Here is a 16,292-nt window from a genome sequence, read left to right as displayed (position 1 = left end):
CGCTCTCGCGGCCCCACCGGACTACGAGCCCCACAATCCTCTGAGCTCCCCCGGGTCCGTCCCCCCCCCTCCGCTGCGCGCGCACCCCGGCCCGTGTCACCTTGATCCCGGCGCCAGCGGAGCCGGTATGGCGACGGCGGCGGGGGCTCCGGGGAAGCCGAAGACCTCCCCCAAGTCCGTCAAGTTCCTCTTCGGCGGCGTGGCCGGGTGAGCCCCCGGGATGGGTAGGGCGGCGCTCCCGGGAGGAGACCCCCGCCCGGTGCGACACCCCCCCCTCTACCTCCCTCCCTCCCCCCTGCAGGATGGCGGCCACGGTCTTCGTGCAGCCGCTGGACCTGGTGAAGAACCGGATGCAGCTGAGCGGAGAGGGCGCCAAGACGCGCGAGTACAAGACCAGCCTGCACGCCGTGGGCAGCATCCTCCGCCAGGAGGGGCTGCGCGGCATCTACACCGGGTGGGTAGGGGGCTCAGGGAGGGCGGGCGTAGAGCGAGGGGGCGTGCAGGGCGGAGTTAAGGGCGGGGGGGCGCACTGCGAGGGGGAGGGCGCGACAGGGTAGAGGGTGCAAGGCTAGGGGGGGCGCAGGGAGGGGAGTGCAGGGTGGGGTGCAGGGCAGGGGATTGCACTGCGAGGGGGGAGGGGCATCGGGGTAGAGGGTGCAGGGCTGGGGGGAGGGGTTGCAGATTGGGGGAGTGCAGGTGTAGAGGGGGGAGGGCTGGGGGGAGGGGTTGCAGATTGGGGGAGTGCAGGGGAGGGGGCGCACTGCCAAGGGGGGAGGCGCAGGAGTAGAGGGTGCAGGGCTGGGGGGAGGGGTGTAGGCAGGGGGTCTCACAGCTGGTCTCTCCCCCCCCTCCCGCCACACACACACACAGCCTCTCAGCCGGGCTTCTCCGCCAGGCCACCTACACGACCACTCGGCTGGGCATCTACACTGTCCTCTTCGAGCGGCTGACGGGCACTGACGGGACACCCCCCGGCTTCCTCCTCAAGGCGCTCATCGGCATGACGGCTGGTGCCACGGGGGCCTTTGTGGGCACCCCTGCCGAGGTGGCCCTCATCCGCATGACCTCCGATGGAAGGTGTGTCCAGGGGCTGGGAGGGAGGAAGGGCGGGGGCCTTCCCAGGCTCGGTGGGTGGCGGGGGCAGCAGCTCCTCTGGCTCCCTCCCTCCTTCTCTCGCAGGCTGCCCCCCGAGCAGCGCCGCGGCTACAGCAACGTCTTCAACGCGCTGCTACGGATCACCCGCGAAGAAGGCATCCCCACGCTCTGGAGGGTAGGCGGGGCTGGGGTGACCTGGGGAACAGGAGGGAGCCCCGATGGCCTCTGGGGGCCCTGCCCAATCCTTCCCCTGCAGCAGAAACACCTGCCCAGCCCCTCCCCCCAACCCCTGCCCCCTTCCTCCTCTGCCCTAGGGATGTGTGCCCACTATGGCCCGGGCAGTGGTTGTCAACGCAGCCCAGCTGGCATCCTACTCCCAGTCGAAGCAGTTCCTCATGGACTCAGGTAGGTGGGCTGCCCTTCCAGGTGGGCGAGGGCTTTGGAGCCTTTTGAGGGGGGCGTGTGCCCGGGCTGCCTCCCCCAGGCGCTAGAAGGGGATTCAGCCTCTGCCCACCCGCCTGCTGGGGCTGAGGCTCCCATCTCTCGTGAAGAGCTGCTGGGCAGAGGCTGGGCCTGGACAGTGTCAGCGTTGCCGGGGGTGGGTGCAGCAGCAACAGCCCCCCCCCTCCCTTTGCCTCACCCCCAGGGCACTTCCAAGACAACATCTTGTGCCACTTCTGTGCCAGCATGATTAGCGGGTTGGTGACGACAGCGGCCTCCATGCCCGTGGACATTGCCAAGACCAGGTACGGCTCCTGGGGGGCCTGTGTGTGTCTTGCGAAGTGGGGAGGGGGAGGGGGCCCTCCGGGGGAATCGGCTGGAGCAGCGCCTACTTCTTAAAGTTGGGAAACGCTGTGCTTGGCGCCTCTCAGAAATCCCCGGCCGTCTCCCCTGCCAGGGGCGGGGCTGGCTCCAGCGGGGCCTTGGCGGCAGGGGCTCCTCAGCTGCCTGCCTCTGCCTGAGCCCCTCCGCCCCTCCCCACAGGATCCAGAACATGCGGATGATTGACGGGAAGCCCGAGTACCGGAACGGACTGGTGAGTGTGCTCAATCCGACCCGTGTGCCCCCCCACCCCCAGCCGATTGGTCTGTGGGAAAGAAGCAGCTGCAGCACAAGAGAGAGAGGGGGGGGCAGGCTCTCTCTCCCTCCACCCCCCCATGACACCCCTCAAAAGCTTCAGGGGCCCTGGGGACTGAGGGAAGGTGCAGCCATGCCCTCCTGCCCCAGAGAAGGTGCCGGCTAGGAGCCCCCTACCCCCCCCCCAGCAGGATCTTGGGCTTTTAAGGGGCACTTTAGTGGGGAGAGCCGATCTCGGCCACTGCTGGGATAGTTCTGGTCTCAGGACCCCCACCCCCATGGGGAAAGGCCCAGGGGGCTGTGATGATGGCGCTTGCCCACCTCTGAAAAGCCCTGGTTCCCCCAAGCCCCCTCCTCACGCCTTGTGGGGGGCTGGAGGCCGGCCAACCTCTGCTCTCCTGCTCTCTTATTCTCTCATTTCTATGACGACGTATGTCCACCCAGCCACCAAAACAGTGGGGGATGAAGGGTCCTGCCGTAGAAGACCTCCAAGGTCCCTTCCAGCCCTGCCTCTCCGTGCTCCGAATCCACCGGAAGAGTTTATAATTTGGACGTCCGGCCACCTCCCTCCCCATCACCACTTGGCATTTGGTTTCCCCCCTTTTTCTGAGCAAAAAAAGGAATTGTGGGAGTTGAAGTGTTAGCCTTTCACTTCTCTCTTCTGTAGGATAGTAACCAGCTCAGCTCTTTGCACGTTTGATAAACGTAACCTTGTCGTGAATGAAAACAGAGAGGAATTAAGCCGAGGACTTAAGCCCCCCCCCCCCCCCCCCAGTCACTTGCCCTCCTGTTCATGCCCTGGTCTCTCGGGGACATTCCCCAGCCAACCACAGCACAGGACTGGCTGCCTTTGGCCCCAGGGTCAGTCTAGCTGAGGCCGTGGGGAAGGTGACGCAGCCGCTGTGTGTGTGTGTGTGTGTGTGTGTGTGTGCCTTGCCCTTCAGGGTTGCTACCTAGTGGGGGAGGGGTCTGGTTCTGCAAGCCAGCCAGGGCAGGATGGGGGAATTGCTGGACTTTAGCAGGCCTTGGGGAGAAGCAGAGTCCGGGGGGGGGGGGCACTGCGGGTGTTGGCGGTGGGGCTCCAGGCCAGCTGTGCCCGCCCACTGTGCATGATCCTGCCTGGCTGCTGTGCCCTGCCCACTTTCCTGCCCAGGCTCAGCCGGAGGAGGGGCTGCCTATGGCAAAGGCCCCTGGTGCTGGGCGGGGCTGGCAGCCGCGGGGTCCCTGCCCCATGCTGGGGAGGGGGATTCCAAGCAGGCCGGAGGTTGGCGGCTTCCTCATCCTGCTCATGACCTTGGGGGGCTTCTCTCTCTGCCTCCCCCCTTCCAGGACGTGCTGGCGAAGGTCGTCCGCTACGAAGGCTTCTTCAGCCTCTGGAAGGGCTTCACGCCCTACTACGCCCGCCTGGGACCCCACACCGTCCTCACCTTCATCTTCCTGGAGCAGCTGAACAAGTTCTACGGGAAGTTCTTCCTCGGGACCTGAGGGGCCCTGGTTCCCCCCCAATGCCAGCCCTCCCCCCCCAGGGGAGGACAGCTGCAAGGCAGGGCCCCCTCCTCTTCTCCCACCCATCCCCATCACAGACGGACTCCTCCCAGGACAGCGGGTGGACGCTATTTATTGAGGAAGGGGAGGCGCAGGGGCCCTGGGCCCGCTCCGGGGGGAGGGGGGGGCTGTAGGGAAAGCAGCCGCCTCTCTTTGCTTTCTACTGAGTAAACGCAATCATGCTCCCTATTGACTGCCCCTCTGAGCCCTCCCGTGTGCTGTGTGGGGCCGGGGGGGGGAAGGAGGTGGAGGGCTCATGGGGGTTCCCACCCAGTGCCGTCTTCTCAGTGGGGCCCCTGAATGCTGCCTCCAATTGGGGCCCCCGTCTGCACGTGTCGAGGGAGGGAGGCAGAGCCGAGTGCGGCTGGGAAGCCGTCCAGCCCTTGTTCCAGCAGCCACATAGAGCCGGCCTTGTCTCCTTGCCCGGCTCTGACGGAAGGCCCGCTGAGCACGGGTGCCCCCCTGCCCCCCCTCGCCCTCCACACACCCCAGGCATGAAGGACAGCGCGTCGTCTGGGGCTGCCCCCACTCCTCAACTCCCAGGTCCCTGCAGGCAGCTTGGAAAAGCAGGGGGGGGCGGGGGCAGCCCTTCTCCTTTGGGGCAACAGGTGCTCTCCAAGACCTCCACCTGCTCTGCTGCTGCCCCAGCAATCCAGGCAGCCGGAAGGAGTCGGGGGGGGGGGGGGGCACAGTCCAACTGCAAGGCGGCCAGTGAGCCTCCAGGGAAGGAGGCCTGTGATGGAGAGAGGCCTCTCGGTGCAGAAGCAGAGGGAAGGGGGTCAGGGAGGGGGGAGGTTGCTCCACAGAGGAAGATGGAAGCCCACCCCCCCTGCAGACTCTGTCTGGGCTGAGCAACCAGGTGCGAGAGACCCTCGAGGTGGAGGTGAGGAGCCCCCCAAAGTCCTTTGGCCAGAGCCAGTGCAGAGAAACCCCAGAGGTGCCGGGGGGGGGGGGGTGAGAGAAGGAGAGAGAGAGAAAGAAGGGCTGAAAGCTTTTATTCAGAAGAAGCAGGCTGGCTGGTTGGTGCCCACACGCGTGTGCAAGCTTTGGGGCGGCGCAGAGCCCTTCATCCCTGAGCAGGAGGGGCTGCTGCTGACCCCCGGGTGCCACAGGGGCTGGGAAGGAGAGGGGGGGGTTGGGGCTCCTTTCCATGGCTGTCTGGAGGCTGCAGAGGAGCCCCTCCCCCTACTGGGCCGGGAAGGGGTCCTCGGGGGCCGCGTTGAGGTGCCCCATGGAGAAGATGGCCAGGGTGCCGAGGGTGAAGAGCAGCATGGCCAGCCAGAAGCAGAGCTTGTCGATCATCTGCCCAATCAGCATCCAGTTCTCGATCTCCTGGGAGGGGGCAGGGGGGCAGTGGGTTAATGGGGTGGGGGACGGGGGGGGGCAGTGGGGAGGCAGCTCCTCTTCGATTGGCCCCGGGGGCTGACTCACCGCCCCGTCCCTCTTCTGCTCCCTGGTGCTCTTGCTGATGAAGTTGCAGGCGTCCACGCACTCCTTGATGTCCGGGGCCAGGCGGGAGAGGTTCTTGTACAGCATGCTGGTCATCTGCACGTCCAGCCCATCTGGGGGGGCGGGGGAGATGGGGGAATGAAGGCAGTGCAAAGCCTCCGTCTCTCTCGCATGCAGAGCTTTTCTGGAGCGTGTTGGGCGCTCCTTCCAAGGGGGCATTTCTGCCCACCCCCTGTTGGGCCGGGGGCCTAGCGAGTGAGGAGCCAAGGCGGCATTCACAGCCAAAAGGGTGGCAGCTTTGGGCAAAGTCAAAGGCCTCTGGCCTAAACGGAGCCTTGCCCGCTGCCCCCACCCCCGTCAAGTGTACGATTTCAAGGGCCTGGAGGGCATCGGGTGTCCTCTCCGGAATGGGGAGACCGGCTGCCTTGCCAGGGCAGCGCAGGGCAAGGACGTCTGTCCTTGGGGAGTCAGCTGGCAGCCAGGCAGGTGGGAAGCGAGACATCCAGAGGAGCTCCCTTTGCCTGCCGCCCCTCCCCTAGTCCCGCACCGTAATGGGGCGCCCTCTGCAGCCCGTGGCGCTGGCCCTGGTGCTCAAAGAGGACCTCGCTCCGAGCTTTCTTCAGGATGTACTCCTCGGCCTTGACCAAGATGGAGAAGGAGCGCCGAGGGCCAGGGGCGCCCTGGGACTCGTCCTCGTCTGCGGGACCGATGGTGGAGCCCAGGTAGTGCGGGAGGATCTTGAGGAAGAGCTGAGGGCGGAGAGCAGGAGGAAGGGGTGATCAAGTGTGCCCAGGCCTCTCTCCCCCTCTGCCCAGTGCCACCCTCTCCGAGCCCATTTCCCTCAACGGCCCAAAGCAGCTCCCCATTGAAAATGCACTCCAGGCCCCGATCCAGTGCCTCCAGAGGGATGTCCTGTGTGCCAGCGGCCTGCTCCCTCTGCCGTTGCTGGTGGCTGCCCTGCGGGTGAAGCCCAAGGAGAGGCTGGTGGGACTGAAGCTGCTACTGGCGCTGAAATTCCTATCTTCCATGTGTTTCTGTGGTCAGCAGCTGCAGTGCTTGGTGTGCAGGAGGCCCAAAATATTTGCAGGAGGGGTCAGGGGGCCGAAGGAAGCTGCACCTGCAGGGGAATTGTTTGAGGGCAGAGGGGGAAATGGGGGGAGGGGCTGCCTCTTATACTGAGAGGGCAAAACGAAGTGGTTGAATGGGTCGAAAGGCTTTCCTCTCGGGCTCCTCTCTTCGCCTTGCCTTTGGGCCCCTTCCTCCCTGCCCTCTGGGAGGGACCCTGTGATTGGGGAGGGGGCGCTGGCAGAGTTCCCCCCCCTTCAGCCCCAGATTTCCTGATGAGCTGGCTGAGAGGCGGCCAACTGTGGCCCCTTGAAGATGTTGGCTCAGCCCCCAGAAGCCCCGTCGCTGGCTGAAGTCCTTTGGCCCTGGAGGCTGGCTCTACGTTCTGGCCAAGTCCTCTCAAGGGGCCCCAGGTGCCACCCCGGAGTCTCCCCCTCTTCCGCCGTCTGCCATGAGGGCTCCTCCGGCATCCCTCGGCCGTCTCTGGACATCGCGCCTGCCTTCAGCCAAGCCCCCCGCATCCCTTTCTGCCCCCCTCCTCACATGCTTGAGCCTGGGGGAGAGGAGGTGGGTGCTGGGGCTGCGCAGGGAGACGTTCAGCACCAGGATGCAGTTGGTGACGATCAGGGTGGCCACCGTCATCACGAAGAGCAGGTACCTGGCAGCGGCAGGAGGAGAAGGGCAGCGGGTGGGCAGAGCTGCTTCTCGGGGCTTCCCCACCCCACAGGCTGGCAGCCACTCACTTGCCAATCAGGGGGACGCTGAGGGACGTTGCGGGCACCTTCTGGGCAATCAGGAAGAGGAAGACCGTCTGGGCCAGCAGGACCGAGATGCTGACCGTGCACTTCTGCCCTCCAGCTGCCAGGCAGGAATCTCATGGGTGAGAGCAGCGAGGCCTCCCGGGGCCCTTCCCTCTCCCCACAACCCAGCAGCCCCCTTCCCACTCTGAGGGCCCCCAGCTCACCCTGGGCGGGCAGGAAGTAGACAAGGACCACGAGGGAGGAGATTAGCACGCAGGGAACGATGATGTTGATGACGTAGAAGAGTGGCTTGCGCTGGATGATGAGGAAGTAGTGGATCTCGGAGAAGCCCGGTGCCTCCAGACCAGCCACGGGGGCCAGGACCCGGCGGGCCGGGCGGTTCTTGATGGCCCACTCCCCGTTCTCTGAAACAGAGCATTGCAGCTGGCAGCTCTCCACTGGGCTGCCCAGAGCCCCCCCCCCCCCGAGGCCTTGCGGGCCAAGGAGCACCCCACACGGCGGCCTCGGCCCATGCCCCCCAGCTACCTGTGAAGGCCTTGTCGTCAATGAGGACCCCCTCCGCCAGCTTCTTGGTGTCATCGTCTATGCCGTACTGCAGCTCGACCTCCTGGGCATTGTGGGTTTTCGACCTGGAGGGAGGGAAGAGCAGGAGGCCGGGGGAAGGCCCCCCCCTCTCCTTCAGCAACCCCCGAAGCACAGCAAGGAGTCCCAGGTGCCCCCCTGCCCAGAGTCCCGGGGGCCCCGACCCACCGGAAGACGAGGGAGCAGTTCTGCCAGTCGAAAGGGAAGAAGGTGACGTCGATGGGGCAGGAGCTGCGGAAGATGGCGGGGGGCAGCCAGTACATGTTCCCTCCAGGGTAGATCAGGACGTTGGCGGAATAGGCCACCTCAAAGTTTCCATCAATGCTGGTGGGGGAAAGGGGGGGGTATTAGGAGGAGGAAGGCACCTCCCTTCGGCAGCCCCCCATGGGGCCCCCACTCACTTGTTCTCCAGGACGATGTCCGGCAGCCACACCCGGTCAGCTGGGACCCGCAGGCTGTTGCCATACTCCTCGCTGCTGAAGTTCAGCCGATAGTCCACCCATTCCTGAGGCCGGGAGGGCAAAGAGGTGGAGGTGACCCTCTCGCGGCAGTACAGGCCCCCCCACATGAGCCCACTGCCAAGTGGATGGAGCTGAAGTCCAGCCTCGGCTGCTGCCCCAGGAGCCTGGAAGGTCAAAGGCCAGGGCTGCCGAGGTGGGAGATGAACCCCCCCCCCGAAGGGTGGCCAGTGGAGATCCAGGATGGGGCACTCCCCCTGGGTGGTCCTTGCCTGAGTGATCCAGACATTGGTGGTCAGCGTCTCTTCTTTGGCATTCTGGAGGGAGGGAGGGAAGGAAGGAAGGAAGGAAGACTCCTTTCACTGCTCCTCAACTCCCTTGAAGCCCCCGTGTCTCCCCTTCCCTCTGGGGGGAGGGGGAGAAAAGGCCCCCCTACCAGTGAGATGAGGTTGGTGAGGGTCAGCTTTAAGGAGACCTGGAGTACTTCGCCCACCCTCTGGACCGGCCACCGGGACTTGTCGTAGTTGGCAAAAAGGCGGTTGAAGAGCTCGAGTTCCTTGTTACCCTCTGGGGACCCTGTAGGGGAAGGGGGGGAAGGATGAGACCCCAGGGAGCAGCCCCACCCCCACCCCACAGACCCAGTGTTGCCCACTGCTTACCAAGGGCCATCCAGCCAAGCAGGAGCCCCAGGCAGAAGCCCCGGGCCAGGCTGCCCACCGCCTGCATGGCCAGTCTGAGAGACGCTTTGTGGAGGAGCAGAGTTATTTTGAGGCTGCTCCTGCCTGGGAGGAGGGGGCACCGGATATCCTCCTCCCCTCCCCAAGCATCAGAGGCATTTGCTTCCCAGGCACCTGTTGGCATATGCTTGGCATCTGTGGCAGAGCAGCTGGGGACAAAGGGCACCAGTGAGCTGGCCTGAAATCCTTGGGGTCCTTTGCTGGGAGTGCCCACAAGCAGGCCCGGAGAGGGGGCAGCTGGCCAAAGGCTCTGCCACCCAATGGCCCATCAGTTCTGGTGAGGTGGGGGGGGGAGGCAGGGGAAAGGGCCAGTGGGAACACATCTGTCCCACTGCATAAAACGGATCCTCTGAATTCCCACAAGACATGGCGACGACCCTTAGAAGAACAACAGGCCCTGCAGGGCCCTTGGAGGCCTGTCCAGTCTCAATCCCCTCTCAGGCAAACGGCTCTCCAGTCCCTTCCTAAACATCTCCAGCCATGGGAACCCCCAACTCCTGGAAGCCATTTGTGGTCCAAGGGGCAGGAGTGGGAGCAGAGGTGGGTTCCTAACGGTTCGGCCAAGCCGGTAGTTGCATGCCAGTCTGGGTCGCAGAACCGGCAACGACCCAGGCTGGCCACGCCCTTAAACCAGTTCCCCGACCCCACCGCTGACATTTTTTTAGTTCTGCACATACGCAGAACTATTTCCATGGAACTGCACATGCAGGCAAAGTGCGCCCACCAGCGAACCAGCAGTAACCCTGGCTAGAACCCAGCCCTGAGTGGGAGGTGGGGAAGCCACTGGGGGAGGGGCTTGGCTTCGTGACCAGCTATGCATATGGATGAAGCCAGCCCTGTCCAGGGGCCAGGATGGAGCTAGGAGGCAGAGGCCACCTGTGCCAAAGAGGGGGAGCAACGTCTCCCCATCCCCCAACTCCCCAGGCCTACTGAGGCCATCAGGCCTGATCCAGAGAGATCCCTTCTGCGTGGTCCGACCCTTTGCCGGATGCCCTGAGCCCCTGCTCGGGGGTGATCTTGTTGCAAGGCATTCCCATGCTGTGCTGGGGGGCAGAGAGATGAAGGGCTGCAACTGGGAAGGCAGATAAAGCCCCATCCTTCCCCCACCGCAGCTGGCCTTATCGGGCTCCTGTGGGGAGAGCAGGATGTGGCACTCACACCACCAGTGACTAAGCAGGGAGAGCCCCCCCCCATCCTTGCGGAGCCCTCCTGCCAGCCGAGCTGCCCCACTCTGGCCTTCCCTCATCTTGGGCAGCACAGCTGAACTGCCTCTTGGAGCCTCAGTGCCAGCAAGTCGGCCCATCGAGGGAAAGTCAGATCCGGCCTGAAGGGACGAGGAGGAGGAGGAGGAGGAGGAGGGCAGCAAACGGAGAACACCTGCCCTGCAAGGTAGGCTGCCTAGAAGAGCGGCAGGCAGTGGGGCAGGTTCATGGAGGCAGAGATCAGCCATGGAAAGGCCGAAGGAGGGTTGAAACACAAACCCAGAAAAGGTCCCCTCAGGGCGGGTGCAGAGCAGGCTGGCTGGAAAGGTTTGGCCTGGGGTGGGCGTGGGGGGCGAGGGGAACTGTGGCCAGGCGGCAACTTTGCCTCTTTGCGCAACTGGACAGGCTGCTGCTCGGAGATTCCCTTGAGGCGGGCAGGAGGGAAAATCCTTTTTGCCAGGGCAAAGGGCAGGCTGGGGCTCCGGCCACCCTTGCTTAAAACCAGGGAGGCTCCGGCTACCCAGCCCTCCCGCCGGGCATCTCCATCTTGCCCACTGGCCTTGGCACCGTCTTCCCTTGGCCCCAAAGCATCTTGCGTAAGCAAATAGTTTAAGTGTCTCCGGAAACACTTAAAACATCCAGGTTGTGGTTGTCCCAAAGGTTTTTTTTTTTTTCCCCAAGAGGCCATTGGACTTCCTGGTTTTTCTTTGCTTCTGATCCAAGAAGCTTCTTCAGCTCTGACTGGATGGTGGGAATGGGAGAGAGACGGTCCTTTGCACCCTTTGAGAGGGTCCTTGAGGCCACTTGGAGGTTCCCCCGTGTCCTCAGGGTCCCCTGAGTGGTGCAAAGGGTGGGGGGTGGAGCCTTCCTGGAACTGCCGAAAGGTCTGCGTTGTAGACTGGAGGTAGGGAGTGGTCAAGCAGAGGCCCAACATGGCCCATATGTGCTCTGGCACCTAAAGTGCTTTCTCGTAGCAGCCGTTTTCCCACTCCCCCTTTCACAGCTTCGGTTGCTGGAGTGCAGGTGAAAAGGGGCGTCGCACCAGAGGAACCCACAACCTCATCCGGCTCCAGTTTTACTTTCCAGGACCCTTGCTGGCAAAGTCCTGGGAATGGTTGTTGTGACGGGGTGGGGGAGTGTTGCCCCCTGGAGGACCTAATGAGCTAATAATCCAGTCAGAGCTGAAGAAGCTTCTTGGATGAGAAGGGAAAGATCTTCAAAGACGAAAGAAAACCCAGAAAGTCCAGTTGCCTCTTGAAAAAACACCTTTGGGGATAAATAGTTTGAAATTCCACTTTGCTGGCCCAGGAAAGATAAAATCAGTGTCAGTTTGCCAGGGGTGTATTTACCTGAAGCTATTCCTCTGAAATATTAAACCACCTCTAACCTGTTCGACCAGGTTGCTAATCTATTAAGATTTCGTATTTAGGGTGAGGACAAATCCCTCCTACTAGATTTGCTTTATTTAAATCACAATCCTCCTGTAAAGATGGGAAGTATGTGGTTCAGATGCAGACCCCAGCCTCACTTTGCAATGTGAGCTCCATCCTGTTTGGGAGCCCTCAGAGAGCAGAAGCCCTTCTTCCATTAGCCTGGGCAATCCTGCCTTCTGATCGCTGTGCCACGACAGCTCTTGGACGTTAGATGTCAGGCTCCGGGTTCAAACTCTTTACAGAAACTGGAGTTTTGCTCCACCTCAGGGACCTTTGCACACCCTGGTGCTACATGGCTTGCAGAAAAGGATGCATGCAACCCACCAGAGGGTTATAATTCTCTACCAGCATCTCTCAACCTCGGCTGCTTGAAGCTGGGTGGGCTTCAACTCTCAGCTGTGCCGGCAGGGGAATTGTGGGAGTTGAAGTCCACCCAGCCTCAAACTGCCAAGGAGGAGAGAGACGCTGTCATCCATAACATTTGATAGACATTGAATGCAGGCCTTCATAATTATGGACCTAATTAGTTATTCAGCCAACTGTTTTGATATCACGGAGGCCTTGGGCCTATTTTTAGCCTTTGCTTTGCTGCATTTCCTGCGTTAAAAGCCACAAGGCATATTTGGAAGGGGTGGAACCAAAGCTGCAGAAGTCTATGAAGTGAGTGTGTTGTCCACGAATTCCCGGCTGAACCCCGAGGCCTCGGCCTGGCCTGAATCCCTTGGATCGGTGCCACCCGTAGAATCTGTTTTGGATAGGTGCCACCCCAAATCGCTCTGCAGTCTTTGTTAAGATGGTCAGGGAGAAGGTGGATTCTGAAGAAAACGCAACTCCGTGGCCAAGAGAGGTCTTGCGTAATCCATCCCTCGCGGTTGAGATGGAGAGTAGCAAGAAGGCCTGGGTCCCCCCTCAGAGGGTCCCCCCCATTGCCTGTAAGGCCAGCTGCCCCCAGACCTTTGCAACAAGGGAGGGGTTGATGGCGCAGACAGAAGCTCCAGGGCTCAGCAACTCCCTGGGTGTCGCCCCTCCTTCCCGAGGGCTTGCAGGGGTCCCCAAATTTCCTGGCACCAGGGACAGGTTGACTACGGGGGGTGGTTTTCTGCATAGGCCAGAACCCACATGTGTGCAGATGAAGCTTTGCTAACAGGATCAGGACCAGTACTGGTCCACAGCCTGGGGAATGGGGACTGCGGCTGTGAAGGATCTTCCCAGGTTGTGGGGAGTCATTCTGCCTGGCTCTTCTCCTCGTGGGCCCCTCCAAGCGGAGGTCAGAGGGATGCAGGGGAAAGCTTCTAGGTCAACCGCTGCAGCCGGTCAGCACAATTCCCAGCCGACCTCTCAACGTGTCCATGTAGCCGTGGCCCGCATGCTTATCTTAGACCCCCTTGTGGCCTCTTTCCCACAGATGCTGCAGGGTCTGCTGGCACCCCTCCTCCTGGCTGCCTGGGTCGCTGTGGTGGCAGCCATGCCTCTCCCCGAGCAGTGCACCTCCGAGATGAACAAGATCGAGGACCTGCTGGAGGTGAGCTGTGTGGAAAAGGGGCTGACCAGCATCCCCGGCGGGCTGCCAGAGGACACGGGCATCCTGCTCCTCGCCTCCAACCAGCTGGCCAAGGTTGCCCTGGCCTCCTTCCAGCACCTGCCTCTGCTGTGGAAGCTGGACCTGTCCAACAACAGCCTGAAAGTCCTAGAGACCGGTGCCACCCTGCCCAAACTTGAGAAGCTGCTTCTGTCCCATAACAGCCTGGAGAGCCTGCCCGCTTTCCTGGGGCTGCCCAACCTGACACACTTGGCATTGGGGCACAACCGGCTCTCCCAGCTGCCCGAGGGGGGCTTCCGTGGCCTGGGGCAGCTGCAGGACCTGGAGTTGCAGGGCAACCAGCTGCAGAGCCTGCCTGGTGGAGCCTTCCACGGCCTGCGGGTGCTGAGGGATCTGGACCTGTCAGACAACCGCCTGGAGGCCCTGCCCCCGCAGCTGCTGGACGGGCTGGAGAAGCTGGCAATTCTGCGGTTGGAGAGGAACCGGCTGGAGCGTGTGCCGCACAACTTCTTCTCGGGCACTGAATATGCCTACATCTACCTGGTGGAGAACCCCTGGCTGTGCGACTGCCGGCTGGACTACCTGCGTGAGTGGATCATGGGTAACGAAATCTACGTGTACACTCGCATGACCGTGGAGGAGGGTGGCTTGGACAAGGAGGTAACGGAGAACGAGCCCCAGAAAGTCCTCTGCCAGGCACCCCCCCAGGTGAAGGGCCAGGCCGTCATGAATTTCACAACCGTCTGCAGGAAACTCGGAGACGAGGACCAGGAGGTGGAAGCCGAGGGAGGCCCTGCGGAGGACAGCTGGGCTCCCTCTCTGATCCCTCCCCCTTCGACGGCCACTGCCCCCCGGACTCCACCATTCCTGGCAGCCTCCAGGCGCTCCTCGCTCAGCCCAAGCACAGCTGTCAGCCCAAGTGGGGCCGCTCTCACAACCACAAGCGGCACTTCAGCGCTTAGTTCTACAATGACACACTGCCCTACCACCAGCAGCCCTCATCCCACCATCGCTCTTCATCCCCTCACCACAACCGCAGCCCTTGCCGCTTTCGGTCTTTCCACCAGTGCTGCCACTGCAGGAAAGTCAACGGCAACTTCTAATGGCCCCATGACGACCCCAGGACCCTCAACCGCCCATGCCCCAACCTCTGGTGTCCCTACCACAATAGCAACCTCTTACAACCCGCTTGCTCTCAGCCCCACTGCCTCAATGCTCACCACCCTGTCTCCCTCGACTGCCCCTCCGCCAACAACCGGAGCCGGGCATCCTCCAAGCACTGCAGCCCTGGTCCCTCCCACCCCCACCCATGTCAAAAGCTCACCCAGGATTTCTGCTCCCCTTTCCACTCACGGGTTTTCTGCCCCCTCTGCCCCCAAGGCCTCTGCCCACTGTCTCTGCCCCGTCCTGCCCGTCAGGGTTCTCGGAGTGGCTGCTCGTCAGGGGTCCAAGGCAGAGTGGCTGGCTGGCTCCTGCTGCCTCCTGCGCCTGGTGCTCTACCTTGCCTACCTAGTGTTGGTGGCCCTGCCGACCCTGGCCCTGCTCTGCTGGCTGGGCTGGCTCTCTCTCGGCTGGGGCCAGCCGGCTGTGCGAGGGGCTCCGGAGTCCTGTCTGGCCCAGCCCCAGCAGTGGCAGGAAGCCTCCCCCAAAGGATGGCAGCTGAAGTTCGCTGAAGCCCCCCCACGTCCCACCTCCGGGCCCCGGATCTACCGTGTCTGCAAGAAGTTCCAAGTGGCCTCTTCCCGCCACGTCACCTGGCTGCTGGTCAGCCTGCCTGGCTCTGGCGGAAAATGGGCCCAGATGCAGGCCAGGCTGTCCTCCTACAGCTTGGACAGAGGGAAGGACACATTGGGGGCCGTGAGGGTGAAATACGCCGCAGCCTCTTTGTAAGGGCCCACCGACCCAGAAGGTCAGAAGCCCCCGATGCCCCTTAAAAGGGGCAGCTTGGCCGGGCTGCTTGCAACCCATGGGGATTCAGTCCATGCAGGGGAGGTGGGGGAGGGGAGGGGCACCCGGTTCTTCTTCCTGGTGATGGATCCAGTCATGTGTCCTGAGTGACAGTTCTGCTCCCACCAATCTTGCAACTGTTCCCAGAACTCCAGTTGTTAGGATGACTGTATTTTTGTGCCATGTTGCCTTGGGCAATCCCAGAGGGGCTCCCTCACCAGGGAGAGGTGGGGGTACACAGGGGTCCCTCTGGAGCTGGGGGGGCTCTGCCGCTCTCTCCTTAGGAGCCCTTCGGTCTTTGCAGACATTCAGGGGCTGGTGAGGAGTTGGGGAGGGTCCATTTTTCCAGCCTCTCCTTGAAGGCCTGGCGGGGGGGGGAGGAATCCCTGCCCCAACTCTGGTGAGGTCACAGTGGTCGTGGGATGCGGTGATTGGGAAAGGACCCTGTACCCCGGCTGGGACTAGGCCCCTCCCCAGACCCCCTCCCAGCTGATGGCTCAGAAGCATCCAAAACTTTTGCTGCCCCTGGCAACCCAAAATCTGCATCCCAGAGAAAAGGGGGGCCAGGGCCTGGTGTGTGCGTGTGGTGTTTTTGCAACATTCCCTTGTCTTCTCCCGATGCCCTGGGGTGAAACTGCCCTGCTATGGCTGCCCACGAGACCCCCATCCTTTTCCCTGGGAGAGGCAACGCACTCAGCCACCAAGGAGGCCCATGGCCTCCCTTCCCCACACCACCTGGCCCTGCCGCCTCGCCCTGAGAGGCCTGGGCAGGAGGTCCACAGCGCCTCCACGCAGGAGACCCCAAAGACACAGGCGCCAACCCCACCTAGAAGTGGAGTCATCGGCTTTGCTGCCACCAGAGGGCGCTAGCCATCCACACAGCCAAGAGACCCCCAAACCAGCAGGCTTTTGAGACTCCTATTGTGTGTGTGTGTGTGTGGGGGGGGGGTTCTTGCATGGGGTGCACAGAAGCCTTCCAAAGGAGGTCAGTGGACACTTCCAGGCCTGCACACTGGGCCTCCTGGAACAGCCACGGGCCTGTGGAAGCCCCCCCACCCCAGCCTGGGGCCCAGAGTGCCAGTCAGGGGTCCAGGGCTTCCCCAAAGCAGTGGGGGGTGGGGAGCAGGATGCGACCCCCTTTGGGCACAGTTGTTGAGGGTAGCGGAAGGGCACAGCCGGGCAAGGTGCGGCCAGGAGGGCTGGGGTGGGGAGGGGGCAACGGGGGCAGGGGTCTCTTCCTCGGCATCCAGTTGGAATAAAAGCAGTTTGCCTCGCAAGACCTGCCTCCATCGGCTTCTTCTCCCCCCCCCCCCCCCCAAAATCAGTCTCTGGGGAGAAAACGCAGCGGCCTCCCTCCCAGGCCAAAGATGGCTGCCGTTCCAGTCAAGGGCCGAGTCTCGG

At 62.8% G+C, this 16,292-nt stretch overlaps 3 protein-coding genes across 3 annotated transcripts; 2 read left to right on the top strand and 1 right to left on the bottom strand.

The window, feature by feature from the left end:
* The first annotated feature begins 44 nt into the window (after positions 1 to 44).
* LOC309401040 (mitochondrial 2-oxoglutarate/malate carrier protein) lies at positions 45 to 3,909 on the top strand. The gene is made up of 8 exons (XM_081969977.1): positions 45 to 207; positions 302 to 454; positions 871 to 1,077; positions 1,180 to 1,270; positions 1,410 to 1,500; positions 1,742 to 1,841; positions 2,080 to 2,131; positions 3,502 to 3,909. The coding sequence occupies exons 1-8, from the start codon at positions 128 to 130 to the stop codon at positions 3,655 to 3,657; spliced, it is 930 nt and encodes a 309-aa protein (XP_081826103.1). The 5' UTR covers positions 45 to 127; the 3' UTR covers positions 3,658 to 3,909.
* A 787-nt stretch (positions 3,910 to 4,696) lies between these two features.
* Positions 4,697 to 9,010, bottom strand: LOC309402134 (acetylcholine receptor subunit epsilon-like). The gene is made up of 12 exons (XM_081971731.1): positions 8,692 to 9,010; positions 8,469 to 8,608; positions 8,305 to 8,349; positions 7,976 to 8,079; positions 7,743 to 7,898; positions 7,518 to 7,621; positions 7,196 to 7,396; positions 6,975 to 7,089; positions 6,775 to 6,889; positions 5,714 to 5,915; positions 5,149 to 5,279; positions 4,697 to 5,049 (listed from the first exon to the last, which is right to left on the bottom strand). Exons 1-12 carry the CDS (start codon positions 8,891 to 8,893, stop codon positions 4,903 to 4,905), a joined length of 1,662 nt encoding a protein of 553 aa, XP_081827857.1. The 5' UTR covers positions 8,894 to 9,010; the 3' UTR covers positions 4,697 to 4,902.
* Positions 9,011 to 10,026: 1,016 nt separating this feature from the next.
* Positions 10,027 to 16,129, top strand: LOC309402133 (uncharacterized protein). The gene is made up of 2 exons (XM_081971730.1): positions 10,027 to 10,158; positions 12,810 to 16,129. Exon 2 carries the CDS (start codon positions 12,810 to 12,812, stop codon positions 14,832 to 14,834), a length of 2,025 nt encoding a protein of 674 aa, XP_081827856.1. The 5' UTR covers positions 10,027 to 10,158; the 3' UTR covers positions 14,835 to 16,129.
* Positions 16,130 to 16,292: the final 163 nt, after the last annotated feature.

Source organism: Natrix helvetica, assembly GCF_964273705.1.
Source record: "Natrix helvetica genome assembly, chromosome: Z".
Taxonomy (NCBI): Eukaryota; Metazoa; Chordata; class Lepidosauria; order Squamata; family Natricidae; genus Natrix; species Natrix helvetica.
The sequence above is the reverse complement of the archived record's forward strand: the minus strand, read 5'-3'. Positions and strand labels throughout refer to the sequence as shown.

Excerpts from the sequence above, each read along its gene's own strand:
- LOC309402134 (XM_081971731.1), bottom strand. The coding sequence starts at position 8,893 with ATGCCAACAGGTGCCTGGGAAGCAAATGCCTCTGATGCTTGGGGAGGG. Across the intron at positions 6,890-6,974 it reads AGCGTCCCCCTGATTGGCAA|GTACCTGCTCTTCGTGATGA; the intron begins GTGAGTGGCTGC and ends TGCCGCTGCCAG. Across the intron at positions 5,050-5,148 it reads AGCAGAAGAGGGACGGGGCG|GAGATCGAGAACTGGATGCT; the intron begins GTGAGTCAGCCC and ends GCCCCCTCCCAG.
- LOC309401040 (XM_081969977.1), top strand. The coding sequence starts at position 128 with ATGGCGACGGCGGCGGGGGCTCCGGGGAAGCCGAAGACCTCCCCCAAG. Across the intron at positions 1,078-1,179 it reads CGCATGACCTCCGATGGAAG|GCTGCCCCCCGAGCAGCGCC; the intron begins GTGTGTCCAGGG and ends CTTCTCTCGCAG. Across the intron at positions 1,501-1,741 it reads GCAGTTCCTCATGGACTCAG|GGCACTTCCAAGACAACATC; the intron begins GTAGGTGGGCTG and ends CCTCACCCCCAG.
- LOC309402133 (XM_081971730.1), top strand. The coding sequence starts at position 12,810 with ATGCTGCAGGGTCTGCTGGCACCCCTCCTCCTGGCTGCCTGGGTCGCT.